We start from the raw sequence: 27,660 nt of genomic DNA, 5'->3' as shown, positions 1-27,660 counted from the left end.
TTGGAAATTAAACCTACGTAACTACCTTGTCAGGAAGTCCAGCTGGCTGGCATACAACCCTTAGCGGCAGGGACTGTTTGTCACTCAGTGCTTTCAAATGACTACTAATACCAGTGCCTTCAATTTGCCACTGTCTGAGATGATATGCAAACCTAAAACACACAAAAAACCACACATAGGAAGAATATCATTTTAAACCATTTTAATGTTACAGAATTTTTTAATATTTTGCAAAATCAAAAAGCTCACAAAAGGTTCTAGCACATTCCAGTTTACTTTACAGCACTAAGTGTAGATTCATCATATTGAATCAAACTTAAATGCATAAATACAGCTAAGAGCTCCTAAAAACATAGTTTCCAAGAAAAATTACTGAGGGAAAAAAAACCATTAAGAAGATTATTATTATTGTTTTTAAAGGGGGAGAGGGAGCAGTAGAGGCAGGAGGAATTCAAAGAAACAAACTAATCCGGTAAGTGAAATGGCAAGCTGTCGTTCCTACATTCAGAAGAGGAAAAAAAAGTATTAGGAAACATTTTTCAGAGAGAGAACTGTATTCCTGTAAATGTATTCGAGAGCCTAAAAAAATTCGAGAGCCAATTCCATGATTGCTAAAATTATAACATAAATTACAAAGACTAACACTTCAAAGGAGATAGGCATCTAGCATGACACTAAATATCTGTCCGTTTTCTAACTAATTTTCAGCTGTTGAAGACAGGATCCAGGGTACCTGAATTTAGTTAAGAAAAATCAATGTCTAAAACTAAGCAGCAATTCTGGAAGGAGGGCAAGTAAGGGAATAAATGGACTTTATTTCCTAGAAGTGATCCACTGTGCATCTTCTATGAGAAAAAGAGTAATTTTAATCTTTTTGGGCCCGATAATTCTTTGTCATGGGGAGGGGGGCTTGGCTTGTGCACTGTAGGATGTTTAGCAATAGCCTTGATCTCTATCCACTATATGACAATAGCACCCCCTTCTCCTTCAAGCAGTGATAATTAAAATGTCTCTAGGGGCTGGCCTGCTGGCATTAAGTTTGCATGCTCCGCTTCGGCGGCCCGGGGTTCGTGGGTTCAGATTCCGGGCGCAAGACTGACGCACCACTTGTCAAGCCACGCTGTGGCGGCGTCCCGTATAAAGTAGAGGAATATGGGCACAGATGTTAGCCCAAGGCCAATCCTCCTCAGCAAAAAGAGGAGGACTGGCAACAGATGTTAGATCAGGGCTAATCTTCCTCACAAAAAAAAGTCTCCAGACATTTCCTAATGTCCCCTGGGAAACAAAATCATTTCTGGTTGAGAATCACTGTTTAAGATCATAATTTATCTCTTTTAAAAAAGAAACCTCTTTTAAAAAGACATTTTTGTTTATTCTTTTAATATAAAGAATATACAAACATACAATAATTAGTTTATATTTTCATTCTATAAATGTTAGGCAATTTTAAATGAGTAGTAGTACTATGCACATTAAGCATCTGAAATTGTACAATACCGCACAAGAATTTGCCTGAAAATATCTAGATAAATTTTTTAAACTAGCCCTCGTTTTTTGAATATTCAATTCTATCTGTTTCCTAGTTTCTTTACTTGCCACCCACAAAATAAGTATTTATATAAATTAACACCAACATTAACTTTTAGAGTAAAACATGAACAAATACAAAGATTCCTATCAAGTATACTAAAATCAATTTTTTCACGAGTTAGAAAAAAATTTGTACATCTGAGAAGGGATTTTTGAACTGAAATTCATTAAACTTATAAAAAGCATCACTGAATCCTAGAAAACAATTTATTTTTAAGGACTTTAAAAATAAGTGTTTATTTTTAAAAGCACTGCTAATTTTGTGTGAAGACTCAGGGTTTGAACCAATGAGCCCTTTTTGGTTTGCTGTTTGTAGACACTACAGCATAGAGAAAATTTTGAAAGAATATATATCGTATCATTCACAGTAACTATCTCTGATAGGAAGAGATAGATTATAATGATTTTCATTTTCTATAGTCTTATCTTAGTGTAATATCTGAATTTTAAAATATGTATTAATTTTATTGATTTGAATATCATCACATTTGCTTATTTATTTTTATTTTTTAAAGTGGTAAAAGTTATGAGGCAGTGTGAAGTTTCTGTGCAAAAAACTCCAAGAATTCCCTTACACATTCTTTAAAAACACAAGTAACTAAGTACAATTTCCACAAATTGCAATCATAATCAAAATAAAGAATTTTGCAATGCCCAAATGTTTTACATCATGGAGCCATGTTATTTATCAGGACTGTGTAGAATATCTTTATTATTTGATATTTCCTGATATTTTAAATGTCAATAAATATCAATTGTATGACTTTTTCATTATCAAACTAAGCTCTGAAGTTGAAAGAAGTTACTAATTTTAACAATTTTTTTCAACACAATTCTTTGTACTTTTACATTTACTCATGATTTTTAACAAACAGAATTTCTGAATTAAAACTATCCACTCACCTTTTATTTCAGTCGATATATTCATAAATGTTAATTTGCTTTATTTCTGTATTACACAGGGTATGTCTAAATTAATTATACAGATATTCATTAACAGAATTTTTGATCATGTTTCCATGGTAAATGGAAATTCAAAATTAAAATACTGTCTCCTAGTCCAGGAAGAAAAAAAAACAGCAAATGAAACAAACGACTCAACTTGATTCAACTATGAGAGATCATTTGATGTTCTTGGTGAGGGTTTTAGTGAAACTTTTTTTGGTAGTGGCGTTCTGCCTTTTCAATCATAGTAACACTTTCTTAGAGATGGAATTCTGTCTAGACTTTTATTCATGCATATCTTCTCAGAGTCTAATGATTTTTAAAGCTCTGCAATATTTACCAGGAACCTATACTGCCTATTCCATGGTGAAACAGTACATATTATGAATAAAACTTACTTCTATTACTAAGCCTTCACTTTTGGTAAGTTATGCTTTCTACCTGCCCCCAACAAAACCTTTAGTTTAATTTTAAGAATACTTTTAGACATGTCAGCAATAAAAAAGCCTGAAATTCATTCTAATAATGTGGTATAAAAAAAAATTACCTTCTTCTAAATGCTTCCAGATGTGTCTTCAGCATAAGGAGTCCTCTTTCTATAACAGTGAGACTTGAGTGTGATTCCTGTTCAAGACTGCTAGAAGCTATCATAAGACTCTCCATACACTTACTAATAAATTCTTGCTCCTTCTCCAAACCCGTTTTGCCTGAAAATCACATGTTTAGACATGTATATCAATCTTATATTCTTGTTTAGTTATAATAAAGAAAATGAATCCTCACATAAAAAATTACCTATTAGACAATCTTTCAAATCACTCACCATTAATATAGTAGGAGTTAATATACTGGATAGCTGCTCGACTGACATCACCAGATTGCGCTCTTAAAGCAATGCCCCAAAACTGGTCCATACCACAAAGCTAAGAAAGAAAAATATGACAACATCTATAAATTATATTATTTGTCAAACAATGTAAATGATTAGAAGACCGAAGTAACAAATCTAAAAGTCATACAATATTCAAGTTTTAAATACTATAAAGTATTTAAAAGGTAATTCCTATTACTTAGAGTTATGAAATAATAATAAGGATGAAAGTCTTGGAAATTTTCTCAATTACTAAAATATACCTGTATTGGTTCTAAAAATACTTATTTATACAGCAGCTAACTATATATATGTATAATGTTTAACTCAAAAGTTGTGACTACATAGTGGGAAAAACTCAAGTCCCCAAAACATGCTACAAAGGAATAAAAACAACACACATACAATTATTAGCATAACAATGCTTCAATGCTTTTGCCCAACTTACTCTGATAAAGCCATTGCTTTCAGGTATTCACAGAAAATTAAAAAGATATGCTAACCCAAGTTGTCACTTAAATTTATGATGTTAACTATGTGATGACAAAGAGAACGTTTTCACTGAAAACTGCAGAAAGAGTGGGGAGTGCAAGTTCCTAAAAGTCGGGCAGGTTCAAAAAAGATATCCTTCTGATAAGTGACTGAACAGCCTTAGTGTTCATATCATCTACTTAAAAAGGAGTATTATCTTGGGGCCAGCCCGGTGGCATACTGGTTCAGTTCGCATACTCTGCTTCTGCGGCCCGGGGTTTGCAGGTTTGAATCCTGGGCGTGGACATACACACCGCTCACCAAGCCATGCTGTGGCGGCATCCCACATACAAAGTACAGGAAGACTGGCACAGATGTTAACTCAGGGCCAATCTTCCTCAGGAAAAAAAAGGGTATTACCTCAAAATTAGAGTATGACTACTTCCTTGGGAAATCAGATCTGTCTGGTTGTCTGATAGTACCAAATTGAAAATTATCATAGTGATATCAAAATAAGAGTTAGGACCAAAAACTTAAAAAAAAAAACCAAAGTAGTCAAACAAGAAAAGAAGGTAGGAAGATACTATAAAAGCATTCTAGATAAAATTAAAATTATTCTTTACCACATAAATTAACATTGGTTTTATCTTTTTCCTTATAACACAACTCTAACTTCTGAAGAAAGTTAATAAAAAGTGTGAGTGGATACTACATAAATCAAAGCTATCCTTAACAAACTGGAATATCCAATGAGGAAGACTTTCAAATAGTAGTCTATGTTAGGGAAGTCTAGGAATAATGCATTCAACAAACCTAGCGGCCACCCAACTAGGCAAATGGAACTCTAAGGCAGAGATAAGACTAGCAATTTGTCACAGTCTTCAGTTAATGACTTGACCATGATGCCTCATACTCAGAGATGATTTAGGTAGATTCTATTCCAGAAGAGAGATTACCAACAAGAACTCTAGAAACTCTAGACTTGTCCAAGAGCAACTAAAGCATGACCACAACAAATGGCATAAAAATCAGACTTTAGACAAATCAACCTTCTACTTGATGAAACTACTTGATTATATCATTTAGGAGCTTCTAGGGGACTAAAAGAACACTCAGACGGCCTCTTCTCTATTAACCAAGGAATGTGTAATAAACTTTCATTAAGCACAACCAAGGTTATTTTTGGTAATGAAAAAAACCACCAAATTTGCTTTATAAAACTTTTTAAAACCAAAAGATAAAGCTTCTTAAAACTTAAAAATGAAAGTAGCTAGTAAATTAAACGCTTGGTAGACTATATGAGATAATTCAGTAACCTAATTTGAGGAATAAAAGAAAAAGTCCACAAGCTGACCTAATAAAATGATAAGTCTATGTCCATACCTCAGAGTTTGAACCACCATCATAGGCACTGGTAGCCAATCGAGCCAAGTTACAGAGATGCTGAAACAGGTTTAAGCCCGTCATGCTAATCGTTTCAGGTTTTAGCTGGGGCATCTTAAAAAAAAAATGTTTTTAAGCTAGTTTAGTATGATAATTAAGTTAACAGATTTTATTTTATTGAAATTAACTTAACAGATTTAACTTAACAATTTTACTGAAAACATTATACAAGGAAATGTATCAACTCAGATTTTTAGTGATAATTTAAAAATTAAAATAGATAATAATTTAATGAAAATTGTATTCAGGTCATAATTGAAACCTGTCTGATACACATTTCAATTTTCAAGATGTACATAGACCCAAATCAAAGGAAATGAATAAAAAATGTTATTTATTGTATACCTATAGCATACACATTTTTGAGATGTGTAGCTACACGTACAGTTTGTGTCAGGGCTTGAAGTTGAGATACCTAAAGTTCTATTTGTAACTTTGTCTTAAACCTATTACGTGATTTAGTTTATATGTACAAAAACTCATTCATATATACTCAGTTCTACCACAGAGATCATTTGAGAGCTCGCAGAGAGCCTTTATTATCTCAAAAATAAGGATAAAATAAAAAGTCTACTGCTTTATTAACATCAATGTTTCAAAATTCAAATGCAAAATTATCACCTGAACCAACTGTGGCATCTGATAAAGGAGTACGAAAATTGGATAGAAGGCTATCTTTAATAACATGACAGCATTTCCTAAAAATGCCTTTCCAGGGATCTACAAAATATCTAGAGATTGGCTTCTATCTGCCAGAAGACTGGCTGAAATCACAACCATTAAGGAAGAGTCAAAAAAATACAGCTCTCACACTAGTGGGTGTGGGCACCACTCCTGAAAATTGAGCTACAATGTTATTAATGACTTAAAAAAAAGCCCCCTAAACCCCCCCACATTGTTATTAATGTTTACCTGAAGAGTTATTCTAATTACTGTTAGTTTAAGTACTTTAGCTAAGGAACAGAACATTTTTGTAAATATAAACTAAGTATTCATTTAGATATAAACACTGTAGAGAACAAAATTAAAGCAAAAATCTAAGGACTGCTTAGCCTTTAGGCAAAAGGATGGCAAAATTTATATAAGGATCGCTGAAAAACAGTACATTTGTATATTTTTTTTAAAAAACCATGTTAAAAGAGGAAAAAAGGAACATTACAGAGTTTATATGTCAAGAGATAAAAAGGAAATATGGAAAAACAATATAAACAGTAAAATTGTCAGGAAATAAAATTACCTTCTCCAGGAAAAGATGTTTGTAGGTTTCCATTCCCATAGCATGTTGATCTTTACTTCGAACTTGATTTAAAAACCAGTGGAGTGCGTCGTCATAACACTCAGAATCTTCTACTAAACAATGCCATAAAATGTCGACTTGCTCTAAACTTAACCCTAGATAAAAATTAAAAATTTTGAATCATGGTACATAAAATGTTTTGGTCCTAATCCAATGCACTAGAAGCACCAATATATCCAGGAATATAAAGGAGATATTTTATAGCATTTTATAAAAATTATTTTGTAAGAGATTTAACATAATGTATGCTTTCAAAATGTAGTTAAATATAATCCATATATAAGTCATCTAAAAACACAGAACTTATATAGTTGGTCTGGAAAATTATTCTCCCCAAAATATGAACATATCATTGTATTACAGTAAGCATGATTAAGCAGAGGTAATCCCAAAAGCTGAGGAGTCAGTTCTAAGGTTTAAAAGTTAAAAATAGAGTGGATAGGGGGCTGGCCCCATGGCCTAGTGATTAAGTTCAGTGGCCCGGGTTTGGTTCCCAGGTGCAGACCTATACCACTCGTCGGCGGCCATGCTGTGGTTGCTACCCACATACGAAATAGAGGAAGATTGGCACAGACGTTAGCTCGGGGCGAATCTCCCTCAAGCAAAACAGAGGAAGACAGGCAACAGATGTTAGCTTAGGGTGAATCTTCCTCAGCAAAAAAAAAAAAAAAAAAAAAAAAGAGTAGATACCATGTTCAAAAGTTCTATCTATGCACATAAGAGATAAACAATAAATGTCAATAAGTATCATTTTTGTAAACTATGAATAAAAGGATTCTCATGATAAATAAAGCAAAAGGGAACTGACTGCCTAAAACAGAGAAGAGTAACACATCAAGGGAAATTATTAGCTGGGAAGCCAATGCAATGAGATGAAATCTGTATGGTACTTTGACCCAAGTACTAAATGATTCCAAAGTGTGGCAGAAGAAAGTCAAGAGAAATGTTTACAACCAAAGAGAAGACATTATAGGCAATCACAAGTCTGAACATGGATAAACGAGACAATCCAACAGGGAAGAATAAAAGCATCATGGGGATTTTGAAAGTATATCATAAGGGGTTCCAAAGCTTGGAGTTTTTCCCCAGAATCAGAAGGGATATGAAGCTATGATAGAATCATAAAAAACTTCTGTCTTTCTTGGGAAAAGTAGATGAAATCCCGAACAGTAAAAAACACCTCATAAAATATTTACCTAGTAGCAGTATCAGTCTATAAAGAATTTGATCAGAAAAAAAGTATCCTATCAGTTTCTCACAGAAACAGTTAATGTATAGATTCTTTGTTCTGAGAAGAACTTGTGCCCCTGGGAGCCAACATAAAAAAAAACAGAAACAACCTTCAGTGTACATTATAACTTAAACACATTAAGTAATTAAGGAGATGAGCGAAGAAAACAGTTGAGTCCTAAAAAAAGGTTAATTAGAGTAAACTATATGATAAAACAGAAGTGTATTCATAAACAGCTGAATCACCAATCCACATTCAATAGGCAATGCATAAGCTTTTGTCACTGTATCAAGTTTTCAAAAGAATATAGTTATTGGTATACTGAAAATCAGTATTAACTTATCAAATATAACTTTGGAGTAACCACATTATACCTGACAGGAACTGTGTCAGTTAGGGAAGTATAATAACGATGTGGGAGAAGTGAAGTTTTCAATTTGATTTTATCTGGACAGTAGCTACCATAAGCCCATACACAAAGAATCTATATAGCCATGCGCCACATAACAACATTTCAGTCAACAATGTACCACACACACGGCAGTGGTCCTATAAGATTACCATATAGCCAAAGTGTGTAGTAGGCTACATCATCTAGGTTTGTGTAAGTACAATCTATGATGTTTGTACAATGACAAAATAGCCTAACAATGCATTTCTCAGAACATATGCCCATCGTCAAGCAATGCATGACCGTTCTGTGCTCACTGGGATGGCAGCAGCAAAATAAATAATTCATTATTCAAATACTGAGAAGAGTAGTTAACATTTTCCAGTGAGAATCTATGCTAAATAAACATGAAACTTAATGGTTATGTGAAATTATTTATGCTGACAATATTTGTTTTGGTTTAACTTCTCCATGTGTAAGACTGGTTTTTTATGTTTTATATTATTTATTTGTTGTATGTTATCAGTCACAACAGGTATGATAAATGACCTAATAACATGAAACAGAAGTTCCCTATCAAAAATAGGTGTGTTTGTTTAGAAATCTGTTGGTATCACAATGTTAGTGGTATTTCTTACAAATATCTTGAAGAAATTATAGACAAACAGTAAGATAAACACATGGTGTATTCCAAGCATAGATATGGACTTAAAAAGAGTCCTGATGACACTTCTGAGGCTAGCAAGACACTCACCAGTTTGACTATATTAATCATAGCTAAAGAAAGACAATGTCCTAACAAATGAGGTTTGTTGACATGGAGACACAGGAAAAGAAGTGTGTGGAGAGTGAAAGATAACAATTAGTCTAGCAAGAGTAAAGGAGCCCTGGCCAAAAGAAATCAGGCTTCCTCCTCTCTTGTGAGAACATCAGCATGTGGATTTGGATACGGTCCACATTCTGAATATACCAGATCAATCTCTATTTTTTTTGTAGATCAACTGTTAATGAAATTGAATTTGAGATTCATCTAAAAAAACACTAGGGTGAGGCCGGCCCAATAGCATAGCGGTTAAGTGCCCGCGCTCTGCTTCGGCGGCCCAGGGTTCGCAGGTTCGGATCCCAGGCATGCACCAATGCACCACTTGTCAAGCCACGCTGTGGCTACATCCCATATGAAGTAAAGGAAGACGGGCACAGATGTTAGCCCAGGGCCAATCTTCCTCAGCAAAAAGAGGAAGATTAGCTCAGTGCTAATCTTCCTCATAAAAACAAAACTAGGGTCTCTAAATGTCTCTATCACCTATGAAGCCAAGCAATTTTGGATAAGATAAGCCCTGATAATAATATGTAGACAGTGGCTGTTTTCAACTGGAGTGACAGGAAGATTCTACAACCAAAGGTAATAAAAGATACAGTCACCCTAACATGGTATGTTCTCCTATCCCAAATATTTTGTTCTTGAAATGAGTTGTTTATCCATTGAGAAGATCGTTTATCCATCTTTATCAGAGACGAAAGCAAGAACGTGTCAGGGTCACACTCACATTAAATTCAGTACTGAGGATAATTTAGTCACCACAGAAACCTAAAGGCATGAATACATTTAACTGGACTCTTTCAATAGTCGACACAGATCTAAAAACTGATTAAAATACTAATTAAAAAACTTACTGAAATGATCAGGTGATCCCAGAGTTGAAAACACACAAGTCAAGAACTGAAGTCGAACTTGAACTTCGGCACTATGGCTGTACCTATATTTTTAAAAAATCATTAAAATAATTAACTGAAAGATCCTATTTCTTTAATTATTTTTAAAGATTTAATGGCCCTAATCTCAAATTATACCAAAGAAGTAAAATTCCATTTTAATAACTGATATTTATTAAACATTTTAATTATATAACTTTGGTTACACAAAATGGTCATAAAGCCAAATATTATGTTTGAGATTTATGTTATTTAAGAAATTATAAAAATCTGCAAACTATTAGAAAACATTCTTTCAAATTAGATGATGAGAAAATATGTAAGAACTCAACAGTGGAACAAAAGAAATATGTCACTTTGAAATTATGCAATATGCACATTAATTAGAATAGTTAACAAATAAAAAACTATATCTGTAACTAAAAATTGCATGTTTCATTATCACTGTCCCTCCAGCGATGAATACTTAATTCCTTAAACAAGAAACACTAATAAAATAGCCTTTCCATAATCTAGTTCATAAAGAACACAGCTGCTACAAAATTGGCATTTTTGAATGTTATTTCAAATCTAAACAATTATAATTCATGTGTACAAAATTCAACGATTAATTTAAGAGTCGCTTTGGAAGCTTGTTAAGAAGGTGATTTCACATGGTTCTCTGGGAATTCAGTTTACAGGCATTTGCAAAGGAACAGCATTTTAAGAAGCAAGTGTTGGTCTATGGGGGAGGAAGGGTAAGACACGGATCTGAAGAGGTAGATAGGAGCCAGACTGTGGCCAGTCTGAACGTCAGAAGAGTTTGGTATTGTTCTGGATGGAAAAGGGAGTCATTGAAGCGTGTTGGGGGAAGACAGAGCTAATGACCAGGTTTGCATTTTAAGATTCCTTTGGCAACCCTGTGAACTGCATACTGAACAGTATCTGTAATATCACAACATTCCAGTTTCCGCAAACACCTGAGCATCCAATCAATGAGACTAAAACAATCATGAGTTCTTATCTCTATGTTACAAATAAAAAGGCTGGTTGTGGATGAACTGCCCAAATTACTTTGCGAATACAGGCGGCAGCCAGTCTGAGCCCTGATCTATAACCCAGCCTGCAGACAATCAAAGACCCTCTTAATTCAATTTCCTATAATCTTCAAGTAAGTGCAAAATTTTAAAAGCTTCCCAAAATTAGCTGGTTTCAAAACTTACACTAGATTCACTGTTTAAGTTTAAAGCTAAGGTTTTCTAAAGAATAAGTTTGCTGGATATACCTTTGCTGCTCTTTACTGCCTCATATTAATGTTGGCAAAGAAAAAATGAACTTTTGCTTCATTGTTGTTGCAGTGCACTTTGTGAAGATAAAAGTACATGTGCCAAGGGGGTTGGGGGAGGGGGAAATACAGTAAGCAACTCACAGACTAGAATGCTATCCAGATAAAATTCAAGAACAGCTCTTAATAGCTTCTTGCCCTTTTACTAGAAGGACAGAGATTTTATAGCGGAGACCTTGGAATACAAGTTCAAATACGAGTTCTATCGTCCATCAGTTCTGTGATTTTTAAGTTACTGCACTTCTCTGAGCCTGAACCCAGGGGATGCTGGTCACAGACATAAAAGGGGAATGAAGTCTTGTCCTTTACAAAGTGCCTTTATTTCCTGAATACTTCCTTCTCCTATACTTGAATCTCAGAGTAAGGGACCCATAATCCTAGAAGACATGGATCCAGTCTCTTTGTCCTCCCTTGTTCAGCTACCACAGTAGAGCCATTGGCTCCACACTTCAAAGGACTCGGTCTGCTCTTTCAGGCTCCCACAGGCTGCTGAAATCACCAGGAAATTTCTTGGGATGCAAAAGAAAGATGATATCGATAGTGAAAATTCTCATGGGCTTGTCCATGGCTTCTGATACTACAATAAATGTAAGATAAAAATAATCCCCCCACAGGCATAAAACTTCAGTGACAAACAAGTTGTTGAGTTTCAATACGTAACATGTCCATTTAGAAAATGAAGTGTTATCTTTCATGCCACAAGAATATTTTTGTCCTAGGGGAAAATCTTAGAACTTGCCTACAATAATTCCCATTGACAATGGAAAATAACGTGCCACAAACTCATGAAGTCAGTATGCTTTAACAAAGGGGAGCAAATGTACAACTCTGCTTTACAGTCTGAAGGAACAAGGGAGTTATACCAAAATAGTCCACAAAACTTCTCTCTGTTCTAAGGTTTTATTTTCCTAAGATGCCAGACAACAAAGCAGATTAGAGGATTAAAAAGATACTGTGGTGTACCCTAGGAAAGTACAAAATTCACCTCCAAAGAGCACCACTCCTCTGTCTAGCTTTTTTTTTTACCACAGAAGCAACACTTGTGTGAGGCTCCACTTCTGGTTCCACTAACAAAGTGAGCAACTTCCCTGTAGCCAATGCTGTGAGCAACCATGTCTCAGAGCTGTGTTCATTTTTTGACACTTAATGTCGGACTTTCTCTTTCTGAGGATGATTCATCTGTGTGTTCCACTCCCCTGTCTTAAGCCTCCCATCCCTGCTCTTCAAGCTCACAGGCCTGTTGCTATGGTGGGAGCTCTTTTATAACTTAGTGTTTATTTCTCTATTGACAGGTAACTTGAATTCACTGTCTCCTAAAAATGAAGATGTGGGTCATGTGTGGTTTTATTTCTGCTCCTTGTTGATCTTAGGATTTTTATAGAGGATGTATAGAGATACTCAGACTCAGGAGGCCAGGATTATCCTTGACCTCTGCTTCAAGGAGAATAATTAAAGGAGGACACAGACTATGAAGAACACAGAATTTTAATAGGATTTAAACAGAATGTATGTTGTCTAGAGGTAACTTGTAGGCAAAGCTATGGAACAGAGCAAACTTAAGGAAATAGCTCAGAAATAATTTGATAGGCTTGTAGAATAGGAGGTCTAAAAAACTATTGAACAATAAAACAGGAAAGATCAGTTGAGTTTAGATTTTGGAGGACCCAGAATATTATGCTGAAGAAACGAGAATTTATTTTTTATGCAGTGAAGAATCTAAATGGGGGTAAGAGGCAAGTTTCTTGTTTGTTTTGTACCGTAGTTTGTTTTAGCCAGGTAACTACAATTTATAGATAATCTACTATGTGCCAGGTGCAACTTACTGAATTACTTCATTTAATTCTTAAAAAAACTTCTGAGGTAAATAATTGGGATTTATTAGAGAGGTAAATAATTGAAATAAGGTCAAAACCATAAATTCATAATCTAAACCCAGGTCTGTATGATTCTCAAGCCCATGTGCTTTCCAGCAATACCATATTGCCTTCCTAATTTAGTAAGGATGAGGAATTAACGAGCATAGGGGGAAACAAGAAGACATAGAGAGGCTGGTTAAAAGGACTGGAACAGAGTTTGTAAGAATGTCAACTTGTGAAAAGACATGGGATATGTTGTAGCATTAAGATAATTAGAGATGGTCAATGGCATAATGTAGCACTCAAGAATATGAATTATAGAAAAGAGACTGCTCTACTATTTATAAAATATGTATTTATAAAATGAATTATAGAAACCCTGGTTCCACTATTTATAAGATGTGTGACTTTAGGTAAGTTATTTATCGTCTCATAGCTTAAACTCCTTTTTAAAATGAGACTGCCTACCTCAAATGGGTTATTGTGTATCCTGAAGTTAATACTTAATGCTTAAATGATATCTGGCACATAGTAAGTATCAATGAACAATGGCTACTTTTATCTCATCATCATCATCATTATTCATGTTTGGAAATAAAAGAATACAAAAACGGCCCCAAGTCACCAAGTTTAAGGTGACTGTGAGGATGGTGGTACTCTGAAGGACATAGTAAAATCTGAAGAACTGATTTGTGGGGAAAAATAAGTGAATTCATTTTTTTGGAGGTGAATAAATATGCCTTAAAGGTCTATGACTTTTCTGAACACTCCTATAGCCTGCTCGGTTTTCATCTATGTGGAAGTTTTCTATGTGGATGTTTTCTCAATAAATACTGCGGCTACTTCTCTTATTCACTGACACGCTGATACTGACACTGAGCTGGTTTCCTCAACTTGGCCATCAGTCCCCACCAATTACTGACTCACAAGCAGAAACCTTCTGAATTTTACATGTTTCCTTCTATCCAGCCATCTCCCTATAAGAAGCTTTAAACAGAGCTATACCACTAACCAATTTCTACCAATTCTTATCCAAAGTCACTTTTTAATTTTTTAAATATTTTTAATGATGAAATATTAACCAGTCACACCATCACAGTTTTTAAATTTTCCACACGTTCTAAACTTTCTAATACTAGTATCCAATTATAATAATAAAGGAAAATGTTTTAAATTAACTATATATTAAATATATTTGTTTTGAATATTTAAAAATTTTAAAATCAATGCCCCAATAAGACAAGGATACTGACGATTTCTGAAAAAAATATTTACTTTTGATTCCTGAAAACAATGACTCTCATCAGAACTCAATAGTGAAGGCTAACCAACCCCTAAAATTTATATAACCCACATTTCCCTAAGATAATCATAAAAATAACCTTACAAAATTCTTCAACTTAAAACGAGTCTTTCTTTCTCTTAAAATTCTTACAAATAAAATTTTCATTTATTACTATATGAAAGAAAAGGAGTAGGAACACTGGAAAATTATCTCAGAGGAAAGACAATCAACACTTAAACGTAACTAACCGAGTTAAAGGATACTTACAGTGTATGCTTTTGTCTTCCTTCTCTTACAGCTTGAATATAGTATACCAAATTATCAAAGAAAAGCTTCATCATGTTCAGTTCTTTTTCTGCCCACCTGACCCAATTGAAAGAAAAAATAATTTTAAAGGCATGAGATAAGAGAACAAATCTATTCTAGGATGGAAAAACTATATCTAAAACATCTTCAAACGCAAAATCTTTCAATTATCAAAAACTTACAAGCTCTATTTATATTTGAATTGTGAAAAGATATAAAGCAATGAGCCTTAATTTTTATGAATTTAAAGTATCATTGTTTTTTTAATCTCAAGTTATTCAATTCCTGTGAAGGGGATAAAATGTCTGGCCCAGTGCTACTTATAAATGACTAATACGAGTTAATATCAAAAGTAGTATGATACAGTCCATATAAGAATGGACTGTGTGCCTTGGTAATTATTTAGCAGAATTTAGCAGAGTGCCGGGCATATAAAACATACATAATATAAACTTACTGATTCAATCAGTTTCGTTTTTTTTTACTGTCAATAATTTGCTTATTTAAAAAAAAAAATTTTTTTAATCAAAAAGTATTCAGGTATTAAGCTCCAAATTAACCTAGAAACCCTAGAATAAAATAAGAAAGTGATAAATACAATCAGAGATCCGAGGGTCTATAAATTTCCATAACTAACAATCTATTTCATACAATACTTTCTACCAATATATCTGCTAAAATATATAGATGTATTAAAATTCTAAAACTTCTAATGTAATTTACATCATGTTTTGCTATAGCCCTCTTTTCAGAATAAGTTACTCTCGCCTTGCCAATCACTTAATGAAGATCAAGTGGTAGAAAGAAAATGTTCAATGAGACTTAGGTTTGAAACCAGTTCCAACACACTACCTGCATCGCTTTGGGCAAGTAACCTGACCTCTTGAAGTCTGTTCACTGGTTAACTGAAGATTTACTAAGAGGACCAGGGATACCAATTTCCAATTTTAAAATATGGGCCATAAGAGTTTAAGAGAGAATATGTACGAAATGTTGAGTTGTTGAGTGCTGTTGTATAGCACATAACAGATTCACAAGTGGAAGTTTTTGTTATTACTGATGCCAACTAACCATAGGAGCTCAAAGTTCTTTTAAGTGATCTGCTTGATGAGATTCAGGATACCAGTCTCATGTTGGAAACCCTGTGAACTGCCACTACCTGAGTTTATTTACATCTAATTTAAGGAAATAAAAGGGTTTCAACTCAATATACTTAGGTTCAAGTAGTCAAAAAGTAACTGAATATTCAGCTTGCCACTTCTATAAGAATGTTACCCTTCATTACTCCTTAATATCAACCTCCTCAAATGGCTACAATATGTCACCAACTTGCCCAAGTTAGCTACAAGTGAATGCCTTTAAAAAGGTTAGAAGTTTGCCATTCAGCCATTTAAAAACTATGGGAAAAGTCAATGAAATAGGATTCACACTATTCTTGTACTTAACGGATGCTAAACACTTTTCCCTACCCCTCTGTTTAGCATCTCAACCTTCCTTGCATTCACAAATACAACTGTCACTAGAGCCACACTGTAATATTAACCAAAGAAAGAGACTAAGATGTTTTTAAAAAAAATAATAGAGGTTTAGGTAAAACAGATCTCCTTTAAAAGAGCAATAAATAGCAAGGGCTATAATTCAGAAGGACTAACTTCCTCCTATTTAGAACTAGAGTATAGACTTCCAAGAATTTTTTAAATGGTATTCATTTTGAAAGCAAACAAGTGCTCTCACCATCTAATCTTAGATCTGAGAAGGAATTAGGTAAAATGCCATCCTACTTGACCTCACAAATGAATCCTTCAACAGGTCTAATTTTTCCTAATTTAAATGCCTCTGAAATCCCTCCCAAAGTCTTTTGAATAAACCACATACATTCTTATAGCTTAAGGAAATTCTGGTGATAGCCAACTTTCTCTAAAATATTACCAAGAACTGGATCAATTTCACATCCAAGTACTAACCTTGAAAGAACTGTAACATTCCCTAATCATAACTTCTCTATAAATGTAAAGGAGTCAAGATTATCCCTAACATAATGTAATGTCTAGAACCAATTTCTAGTAATGGAAAAAAGTAAAGGCATCCTAGAGTGTTTATTTTAGCGTGGATCTTCATCAGGAGTCCTTTGCTATAGCCAGATATACTAAAACCCTTTACCTGAAAATTAGAGCACTAATTGCTACGCTATTTTTCTCAAACTACAAAGAATACAAAAGTCAGATTTTCCTATTGATGGGGATAAAATTTCCATGGAGCTAAGAAGCAGAGACAGCACTCGGAGAAATCTAAGAAAACATCTGAACCATATGAAACTCAAATTTTCTTGGTGCAGAATGAAAGCTAGTAAGTAAGTTATTCAAAACTTTGATAACTATGGTTTGGAAAAAAAAATCTCTCAAATTAATACTTGTGTTTCTTTTATTTACTTACATTGTAATCCAATGTGTATCATAACTGCTCCCAAACTGCTGAAAAGTACCAAACAGTTTTGGAAGAAGACGAAGTGAAATTACTACTGATCTGAAACAGCAAAAACAGATATTTATAGAATAAAATAATTTTAACTATTATCAGTAATTCTAGCTTTTTACAGAAATTCAGATTTAAAATCTTAATTGCAAAGGATTTAATGAACTTTACATATAAATATATTTCTTATGCAAACATTAAAATTTTTTTTCTAAAGTATAAATTTATTTTATACATTGGGGAAAGAAATCTAAGTTTTAAAACTCCAATCCAAGACTTTTAAAGTAAAATACATTACAAATATCTGAGTATTAAAGCAAGTGAACAGCATTTAAAGGTAAATTTTTTTTCATGAAAGTATTCTTTAATAAGTCACGGGTGCTTCTCAGGATTTAATCAAGGAAAATAAGGAGCAGCAGCTTAGGTAAATTATCTACAGCAGGACTTCTCAAAGTTTAATATACACTTGATTCACCTGCGGGAATTTTGTGACTGCAAATTCTGGTTAGGTAGGTCTGAGGTAAGTTCAGCAACTTGGCATTTCTAATAAGCTCAAAAATGATAAAGTGCTCGTTTCTGGACTACATTCTGAGGAGCAATAGTGTAGAGAGCATTTTTCAAACTATACAAATTATCACTTTCTTCCTAATTCTCACTTAATATGATCTGCATCCAAGTTGAGAATCACTGCATTATGAGCCATGTTAATAATGGAAGCACACCATATACCTCAAGTATGAAGGAGCAAAAAAGGGACAGGAAATCACTCTACAACCTCAAGTAGATCTGGGTATTCCTATCCTGTGAAAGGAATGGGTATAGGGAAGATACTGACATACAAATAGCAACAGTCTTAGCAGGCAAGGAGGTTGGCTGCATGGGCCTTGAAAGAAGCAAGACAAACTCTAATGAGGTACCAAATGTCTTTTTTTAAAGCTTGGGAGCCAATATTGCTTCATGAAATAATTTTTAAAAAGAGAAAAGCTGGTACCCTACCCACAAGTATGGTACACAAGTAAGTCTCCCCAGACTGCCTACTCCTTTTGAGAAGAGTACCAGAGATATCAGAATACAGGGTTGTACTTCTGAGTGGGAGGAAAACAGTGGTGAATACTGAGTAGGAAAAATTAGAAAACTTCCTGTTTCTGAATAAAATCCAAAGTACTTAATTTGGACTACAAAGCCCTGTGTGATGTGTCCCTGTTCCTCCTACCAGTCTAACTTAATTTCCTCCCAATCTTCCTCTTTGCTATCCCTTCAACAAATACAAGCACATTCCTGCCTCAGTGCCTTCGCTATGCCTCTACTTGGAATGCTCTTTACCTAAATATCTGCAGGACTTCTTCTCTCACTTCATTAAGGTTTCCTCAACTGTCAAGGATGACCCTGACAACTCTATACGGAATAACACCCTTCCACTGCCCCAGGAACCTCTTTATCTTCTTGATTCCTTCCCAATTTTTCTTCATTCATCATCACCTAACAAATACTGCTTTATTTAATGTGTCTACCACTAGAACGTGCTCGAGGAGAGGGAAGACTGTCTTATTCATTAAAAATCCCTGCATATGGTGCACACTAAATATATGTTTGCTTAAATAATGAACCAGGAAAGAACTGAAAGGCAAGATTTTTCAAGGAAGGAGAAAGACCAAATAGTGTAAAATGCTATATAACAGTCATGAAGGACGAGGACAGAAAAAAACTACTACCAGATGACAAAAGAAACAGCACGTTAGTAGAATGTCAGAGGATCAAAACCACATTAGCATAGATTTAAGGAATACATAGTGAAGTAATAGAAAGTGCCTGATATCCAGCAAGTGCAAAGTAAATATTCTTTAAATATTCAAAAACATTTAAATTTTTAAAATATATTTTAAATATTAAAATTTTTAATACTTTTCAACAAGCTACACAGTAATGGAGCTTGGGAAAATGGACCATGGAGGACAAGGGGGAATCAATTTTGGATTCTTTATCTAAAATCCATTGGCAAAATTTCAGAAACATTAGTGGAGTTTTTCCTAAAAACTAAGACATAAAAAACTAGAATAGATAGATATTAATTTGATCTAACGCTTTACAAGCATAAAATCAGTAAGAGACACCACAAAGAAAAAAAAGATATAAAAAACTTTCATCTAAAATCACAAAAGCAAATTTCAAAATTGTTTGCCTAGCGTGATTTCAACAATAGTTCTAAAATATAAAGAAACAAAGACAAAGATACAGTATCTCAAAGAAAGAGATACTATATTTTATTTCCTTTGAGAAGAAACTATGTCAAGTCTTATAGCAGGCAATAGTTGTATATTTTCTGAAAATCTTATTACATTATCTCTTTTGCAGTCACTGGTGTTCAGAGTCTAAATTGTTTAAATTTACTCCCCAGATTTTCTACAATAAACATGTTTTACATTTTATAAAATGTAATGTAGAAGCAAGCATATGATGCTTGACATTACAGAACAGGAAGCCAGGCATTGAAGGAATATTGGTTGAGTAAATAATGGTGTGGTTCATCTAAAGGAAGAACCAAAAATAGGAATGTAGAAATGGGACTCATCTTGCCTCTATTGCTATACTAAGGAGAACGCTCTTCTCCACAATTTATAATATAAACACTAAATTATCAAGGAATGATTACATCTTACTTGACTAAAACATTTTTTAAAAGTTCTTCCTAAGATTATCAGAAAAATTCCAAATTTTTCTTCTTAAAAAAGTTCAAAGAACACAAAAGACACACACTTTAAGTGCTATAAGTTTAAGAATACTTTATAAGAAATGACCAAATCTAGATTCAAAGTTATCTCAAAACACTAGACCATTTTATTTAAACCGATAAATTTAAGAGGAAAAATGATACAAAGTACTACTTATCTACTGAAATTAGTAACATACCTACAAAATGGGGAAGATAATTTATTTCCTTGGTGACAATAATTTATATTTCAAAGTTAAAGAAAACTTCACATCAAATCTACCAACTTGTTCCAATTAACATTATGTTGTAGAATTTTACCTGTAATACCTACAAGATGTCACACTGACTTATCAACTTTTTTGCCCAAATAGTTTTGATTGCTGATATGCTTACAAAACAACATAAAAAATGGATTGTTATATTCAAACCTACATTTCACAAATTCCTACAAGAGCGAAAATTTCAAATACCAAAACACACAAGGCTAAGCAACAACATGTTTAGGATAAAAGGTTCAATGATCCGGAGTAATGAGATACTAATTTTAGACTCAAGAAAAATGCTATTACCCTAAACTGCCCTAGTTCTTTGCTTGATTCTAGGAGTTTCTGTTATAACCAGAAGCTTATTACTAGGCAACAGTGTGGTGTGCCTATTAGAATTACCAATGCAAATTTATGTTGCCTTACAATGGACACATTTGCTGGTGGTCTTCACAAAGTCACATTTGGACATTTTTTTCCTAATCCTAACTCCGTGTTTTAAGAAGATTGATGTGTTCCACAAAATGATATGCAGTCGTTATAAATTATAGTACATACCGAAAGTTGACATGAAATGCTGTATATAATATCGTCTTTACAGAGGGAAAACAAAACAAAAAAGTATATGGTACCTTCCATTTCTTAATTATATGAACCTTTATTTATGTAAAATACAAGATCCCTGACACATGCGATCATTTTACTCAAGAAATCTTTTGTACACAAAGGTAAAAAATTTGAACACATGGATTAATGTATCTACAGTGGCTCAAGAACAGCAAAAAATAGCACATTGGATAGGTTACCAGCAAGAGTCGCAATTCAATTCTTAGGAGGCCACAGAATTTAAGGGGGTGCCTAGGCAGAGGATGTGGACCTGCCTTCTAGTAAACATAAAATACCAAAGGAGCTGATTACAACCCAAGCCCTACTTCCACCATACTCACTGGACAGCAGTCTTACCTCACTCATCCTTGGTAACAAACATGAATCAAGCTGAAAAGTAACAGACTTTTCATTGTGGGAGCTACTGTCTGCCTCATGCTCTCACTTTACAACAACATTCTGCAAACCAGTCTACTATGTATTTTTATGTGTAACTTTAAACTTCCCGCATTGCCGAAATGTTATGTGCCTTATAAAACAATCCGCCTAAGGCTAAATGTGCACAAAGCACACGTTGCATATGACAAAGAGAGAATATGCGAGCATTTTTTTAAAGTATTTACAGTGGTCCATCTAAATGGTAAAATTATGGACAATTTATAGAAGACTTTAATTTTCTTTTTCAGATCTCTATGCTTCCTGAGAAATAATGAGCACATACTACTGTTCAAAAAAAGCTAAGTTCATTTCATAAAATAAATTGGAATATGACCACAGAAAAGCAAAAACAAACAAAAACTGCTGACTGGCAAGTGAGAAACTGGAAAGACAATGAAAAAGTTGCATAGAGAAAATAAAAAGAAACATAAAACCTCCATAAGTATATAAGACATCATCAAGAAGCAGACCTCTGTGGTTTTTTCGTCAAGTATCAGGAAAATGGTAAATGAGTTAAGGTTGCAGTGGCCCATCTGTTTGTTTCAACATAAGGAAGAGCTTTCCTATTAATACTAGCACCCTTGTGCAACAATCCTTTCTTACTGTGATGGTAAACTCAGGGGGCTGGGTTTGGAGAACGGATTCTTATGTTTAAAACAGGATTTCTCAAACTCTGAGGTCACTACCAACATTTGGGGCCAGCTAATTCATTATTGTAGGTGGCTGTCCTCTTCAATGAGGGATATTTAGAAGCATCCCTGGCCTGTAGTAACACCTCCAATCCCACTCATTAGTGTGACAACCAAAAATATCTCCAGACATTGACACTGCCTGGGAGAAAAAAAAAAATCACTCCCATTGAAAACCCCGGGCTTATCAGGAAACCCAGACTAATGATGTTTAAAATATGTTCAAACTAATTTTTTTTTCAATTTGCATGATAACGTCAGTAAGTTCAGCTAGTATACACTGGCTGTGTTGCATATTTCACAGGCTGAAAATGCCAATATGCTCTAAGTATTGTCACACATGACTAATGTCATTCACAGTAAGATTAGCATGATACAGCAACCCTCTGAGGAATAAAGTTTGAGGGCAAAATTAACTTCAACATAATAGTTATGTTATATATATATAGTTAGGTTCAATAAACCATTAAGTAACTATGATTAGGATACAAGAATTGCCTCGAACAAACGAAGAATGCTTCATCTTCAAGTCATTTTGGGGTGGACAAATTAAAACTTAATAAAAAAATCCATATTGACAATTTTCCATTTTACACACAGATTTTCCTTTTGTCTCTTTCAAGTTTCCCTACTTATAAGAGAAATATATGCTCATTGTTGAAAAACTGGAAAATAGAAAAGCATAAAGAAGAAAAAAATAACTCAATCCTTTCAGAAATAACCATTTTACAGTCTCACATATTGCTTGCAATCTTTTTAACAGATGGGCCTGTGAGTATATGCCCATATCATTATATAATATTTGAAAACAGGACTCTTAAAAGCTACATATTTCAGGCCAGCCCAGTGGCGTAGCGGTTAAGTTCACGTGCTCCGCTTCAGTGGCCCAGGGTTCGCAGGTTCGAATCCCGGAGACTGACTTACACACTGCTTGTCAAGCTGTGCTGTGGCAGGCGTCCCACATATAAAGTAGAGGAAGATGGGCACAGATGTTAGCCCAGGGCCAATCTTCCTCAGCAAAAAGAGGAGGATTGACAATGGATGTTAGCTCAGGGCTAATCGTCCTCATGAAAAAAAAAAAAAGGCTTCATCTTTCAATTTTTTTTCTTTTTATTGAAGTATAACATACATACAAAAACATGTATAAGTGACAGTTCAAAATATTAGGAGGTGAACATACTTATGCAACTAGCACCCACATCAAGAAATAAATCATTACCAGCATACCAGAAACCTTCATTGTGCCCCCTTCCAGTCACTAACAACCCAAGAGTAACCATTATCCTGACTACTAAATATAATAGTTTCCCTGTTTTTAAACTTTATATAAATGGAGTAATAGAGATATACTCTCTTATATCTGGTTCTTTCACTCAACATTATGTTCATGAGATGCACCACACTGTTCCGTGCAGTTTTTTTTTTTTTTTTTAAAGATTTTATTTATTTTTTTTCCCCCAAAGCCCCAGTAGATAGTTGTATGTCACAGCTGCACATCCTTCTAGTTGCTGTATGTGGGACACGGCCTCAGCATGGCTGGAGAAGCGACGCGTTGGTGCGCGCCTGGGATCCGAACCCAGGCCGACAGCAGCGGAGCGTGAGCACTTAACTGCTAAGCCACGAGGCCAGCCCTCCATGTAGTTTTAATTCCTTCACTGTTATTGCTATATATTATTTCATTCAACAAACAGTCCACAACTTAATTTTTCTTTCTACTCTTTTTTGGCATTTGGATAGCTATACAAAGAATATTTAATTATTTTGAATAGTGCTGCTATGATCATTCTTTTTTTTTTTTTGAGGAAGATCAGCCCTGAGCTAACATCCATGCTAATCCTCCTCTTTCTTTTTTTGCTGAGGAAGACCGGCTCTGAGCTAACATCTATTGCCAATCCTCCTCCCTTCCCCCCACCCCAAAGCCCCAGTAGACAGTTGTATGTCATAGTTGCACATCCTTCTAGTTGCTGTATGTGGGACGCGGCCTCAGCATGGCCAGAGAAGCGGTGCGTTGGTGTGTGCCCGGGATCCGAACCCAGGCTGCCAGTAGTGGAGTGTGCACACTTAACCGCTAAGCGACGGGGCCGGCCCCGCTATGATCATTCTTGAATGTGTCTTTTGGTGACCATCTGGATGAATTTCGCTAAAGCACATATTTAGTAATGGAATTACTGGACCATAGGGTATGCAGATTCACATATGGGAAAGATAAATTGATACAACCACTTTAAAAAAACTGTTCATTGGTTTCACGAAGATTTTCAAAAGACAATTAACATTTTAAAGTTAACTGCTATAATACCTATGTAAATGATGAAATATCATCCAGCCATTAAAAGCATTCCTTTTAAACAATATATGGCAAATGAGGCAACTGATCCACTAACGAAGGTCTATTAGTGGTTTCTTATACCTGCATGAACAAGCAATTTTTCTATTGTGATTGTTCAAATTACAGCCCTTTAAAAACCAAAAGTAGAAAATAAAATACTGCACATACTTTTTCTAATTCAATTAGGTAAAAAAAAGTATTTTGAAGCACTTAAATATTCAATAAAATTAGATGTTTATAGCAGGCTCGGGCAAAGTTAAGCTGAAAATGTTAATAATATAATATAAAATAATATAATACATTCAACTACTAACTGAATTCACTACATCAGAGAACGAAAGAATATTATCAAAGCAGAGGACAAGGGAAACCTGAAATTGTACCAACAGAACAGAACTGAAAATCAAAAACTTGTAAGTAATCATTTGAGCCCCAGTAAGAAGTCTATAAATATACAGCAGAGTTCAAACTAGACAAAAAACACCAACCTAATTCTTTATGCACTACAGAAGTCAAGATACAAAAGATCCATCCAGATGGAAGAACAATGCTATTATCAAAATGTTTATATTTTAAGTTCAACTTCACTTATCTTATTTAGCTTCTTTTATACACAGTATGACACAGTTCAGTTCAGAAGCATTTAACTGTAATTTGAAAACAGAGTAATCACCACTATGCTCCCAGAGTCAAGAAGAGAATATATTATTATTCCTTTGTTTCTGTTGGAGGAGAATCTAATCAAGAGTGCTGAAAAAACCAAGACTGAGTGAGATAAAATATGAACCCTGCGAGACAAGTCTTTAAACCTAAAATGAAAACCACAATTACTAAAAAAAAAAATAGGTTGATAATGGTACATTAAACACTGTGAATCCACCACACCTACTCAATAAGGATATACAAAATAAACTTTGACTACTGCATAAAAAATTTTTGAATTCCTATTTACCTGTTGTTTCCTAAATTTTCAAGGCAACCTTCAATGAATCTCATTCGAATCTGTCTATCCGTAAACCAACATACTAAGGAACAGAGAAGTTTCTCTGCTTCATTTATTAATCCTTCAGAAAGATTCACCTACAAAAAAATGTATATACATCAAGTTACTATTTATCCTGATTGTATTTTGCTGTCATTTTGTAGTCTTTTGGCTCTATTAAATAACTTACTGCATCATCATCTTGGACTATATCCCACAACAAAGTGTTTCCTTTCTTGCAAACGTTATCCAAATTAATGTCTGTCACAGCATTACTGTTGAATTGATGTTTATGAACTGCAGGTCCTGAAGGGGCAAAACATAACACACGAAAGAGGAATGCAGCTGACTAAAATTGCAAAGTGAATTACAGCATTGATAAAGTTAACAAATCCAAAGTAAAGTATAACAATAAATCTTGTCTTACATCACAGAATAAAAACAATACAAGATTAACATAATAGTTGCTTTATGAATGGGAAAGAATAGTATTGTTTATAGTTTGATAAGACTGAAGTGAAATAAGAAAAGAGTTTTCCTTTCATGGTCTCATCGCTATTTTAATAAGTATGATTATTTAATGTTTTTTACGTCAACAGGACTGTATATAAATACTTGAAACCCAAATTAAGCATAAAGACGACAATTTATTTGAAATAATTCTATAGCCAAGGAACATTCCTCTAAATGACCTTCTGTATAGTGTCTTATATCCCTACATCAAAAAATAATTTTTTTTATTAGAGATGATTTACCCAAAACATTCAAGTTCAAAGATTCTAGTACAATATAACTCAGACTTTCTGAGTGCCAGGCTAAATAAATTCTCACTAGTTCTGTCATATTAAGCAAAAATGCTTCTTTATCTTTTTTAACAGCTTTACCATGAAATTTCCAGATTGAATTGTACACATACATTGATTTCATTAAAATGAGAATTGTGCAATCATCACAATACAGTTTTAGAAAACTTGCACCATGCTAAAATATTTCCTCATATCTAATTACAATTAATCCTTGATCCATTCCCCAACCCTAGTCTGTTTTTCCATCCCCATAAATTAGCCTTTTCTAGAAATTTCATGTAACTGGAATCACACAATATGTATAGTGTTATGTCTGACTTTGTTCACTCAGCAAAATAGTTTTTGAGGTTCATGCATGTTGAAGTACATATCAGTAGTGTTCCTTTTAATTAGAGAATAATATTCCATTATGTGGAAACATTCCGTTTTGTTTATACATTCACCAGTTAATGGACATTTGGATAGTTTCCAGTTTGGGGCCAATATGAATAATGTTGCCATAAAAATCTGTGTAACAAGTCTTTGTATGGATATATGCTTTCCTTTCTCTTGGGTAAATACTTAGGAGTGGAACTGTTGGGTCATAAGGTAAATGTTACGTTTAACATTTGAAGAAACTGCCAAACTATTTTCCAAAGTGGTTGTGCCATCTTACATTTCCACCAGCAGTATATTAGAGTACCAATACCTATTCTTCCACATCCTCCCCAACACATCGGTATGGTCATTCTTTTTCATTTTAGCCATTCTAATACATATGAAGTAGAATCTCATTGTGGCTTTTAATTTGCATTTCACCAATGACTAAAAACATTGAGCATCTTTTCATATGCTTATTAGCCATCTGTGTACCTTTGGTGAAATAAATCATTGCCCACTTTTTAATTAAGTTGTCTTACTCCTGAGTTGTGCAAGTTCTTATATATTCTGGATACGACCCCTTTATTAGATATGATTTGCTAATATTTCTCTCAGTCTGTGGCTTGCATTTTTGGGGAGTTTATTTGGGAGGATGGGTTGTTTTTGTATTTATTTTTTAAAATTAATCTCATTAAAATATAATTAATACATAATCAAGATACAGAACATTTATATCACACCAAAAAGTTCCCTCATGACTATAGATTATAATCAATCTCCACCACCAAACCTTAGGTAATCGCTGAGTAGATTTAAACCCTTATAAATTATTTCTGAATATTCTAGAAATGTATATAAATGATACACAGTATGCATTCTTTCTAGCTTCATTTGCTTAGAATGATATTTTTTTATATTTATTTGTGGTGTTACGTGTATCAGTTCTTTCCTTTTTACTGATGAGTGGTATTCCACTATGTGAATACACCACAACTTGTTTATCTACTAGTTAATTTCCAGTTGAGGCTCTATGAATGAAGCAGGTATGAACATTCAAGTACAAATCTTTTTGTGGACACGTTTTCATTTCTCTTGGGTAAACCTAGAATAGGAATTGCTGGGTCATATGGTACATACATGTTTAATTTTATAAGATACTGATAAAACACTTCTCCAAACTGGCTGTACTATTTTATACTAGTCAACAGCAATGTATGTTGTAGTTCTAGCTGCTCTACATTCTTGGCGTCATTTGATATCACTAGTCCTTAATTTTACCAAT

At 34.0% G+C, this 27,660-nt stretch overlaps 1 protein-coding gene across 6 annotated transcripts in view; it reads right to left on the bottom strand.

Moving 5' to 3' along the window:
- USP34 (ubiquitin specific peptidase 34) overlaps positions 1-27,660 on the bottom strand; it is a 244,102-nt gene that overhangs the window by 102,102 nt on the left and 114,340 nt on the right. For all 6 annotated transcript variants that reach the window (XM_058551143.1, XM_058551144.1, XM_058551142.1 and 3 more), the window contains 10 exons: positions 25,403-25,518; positions 25,183-25,310; positions 17,157-17,246; positions 14,685-14,780; positions 9,914-9,996; positions 6,558-6,712; positions 5,261-5,374; positions 3,359-3,458; positions 3,083-3,242; positions 26-152 (listed from right to left, as the gene is read on the bottom strand). In XM_058551143.1, coding sequence (XP_058407126.1) covers positions 26-152; positions 3,083-3,242; positions 3,359-3,458; positions 5,261-5,374; positions 6,558-6,712; positions 9,914-9,996; positions 14,685-14,780; positions 17,157-17,246; positions 25,183-25,310; positions 25,403-25,518 — 1,169 coding nt within the window. The remainder of the gene's footprint in view (positions 1-25; positions 153-3,082; positions 3,243-3,358; positions 3,459-5,260; positions 5,375-6,557; positions 6,713-9,913; positions 9,997-14,684; positions 14,781-17,156; positions 17,247-25,182; positions 25,311-25,402; positions 25,519-27,660) is intronic.

This window comes from Diceros bicornis, chromosome 12, assembly GCF_020826845.1.
Source record: "Diceros bicornis minor isolate mBicDic1 chromosome 12, mDicBic1.mat.cur, whole genome shotgun sequence".
In the NCBI taxonomy this organism is placed as follows: Eukaryota; Metazoa; Chordata; class Mammalia; order Perissodactyla; family Rhinocerotidae; genus Diceros; species Diceros bicornis.
Note: the sequence above shows the minus strand (reverse complement) of the source record. Positions and strands in the feature narration are given on the sequence as shown.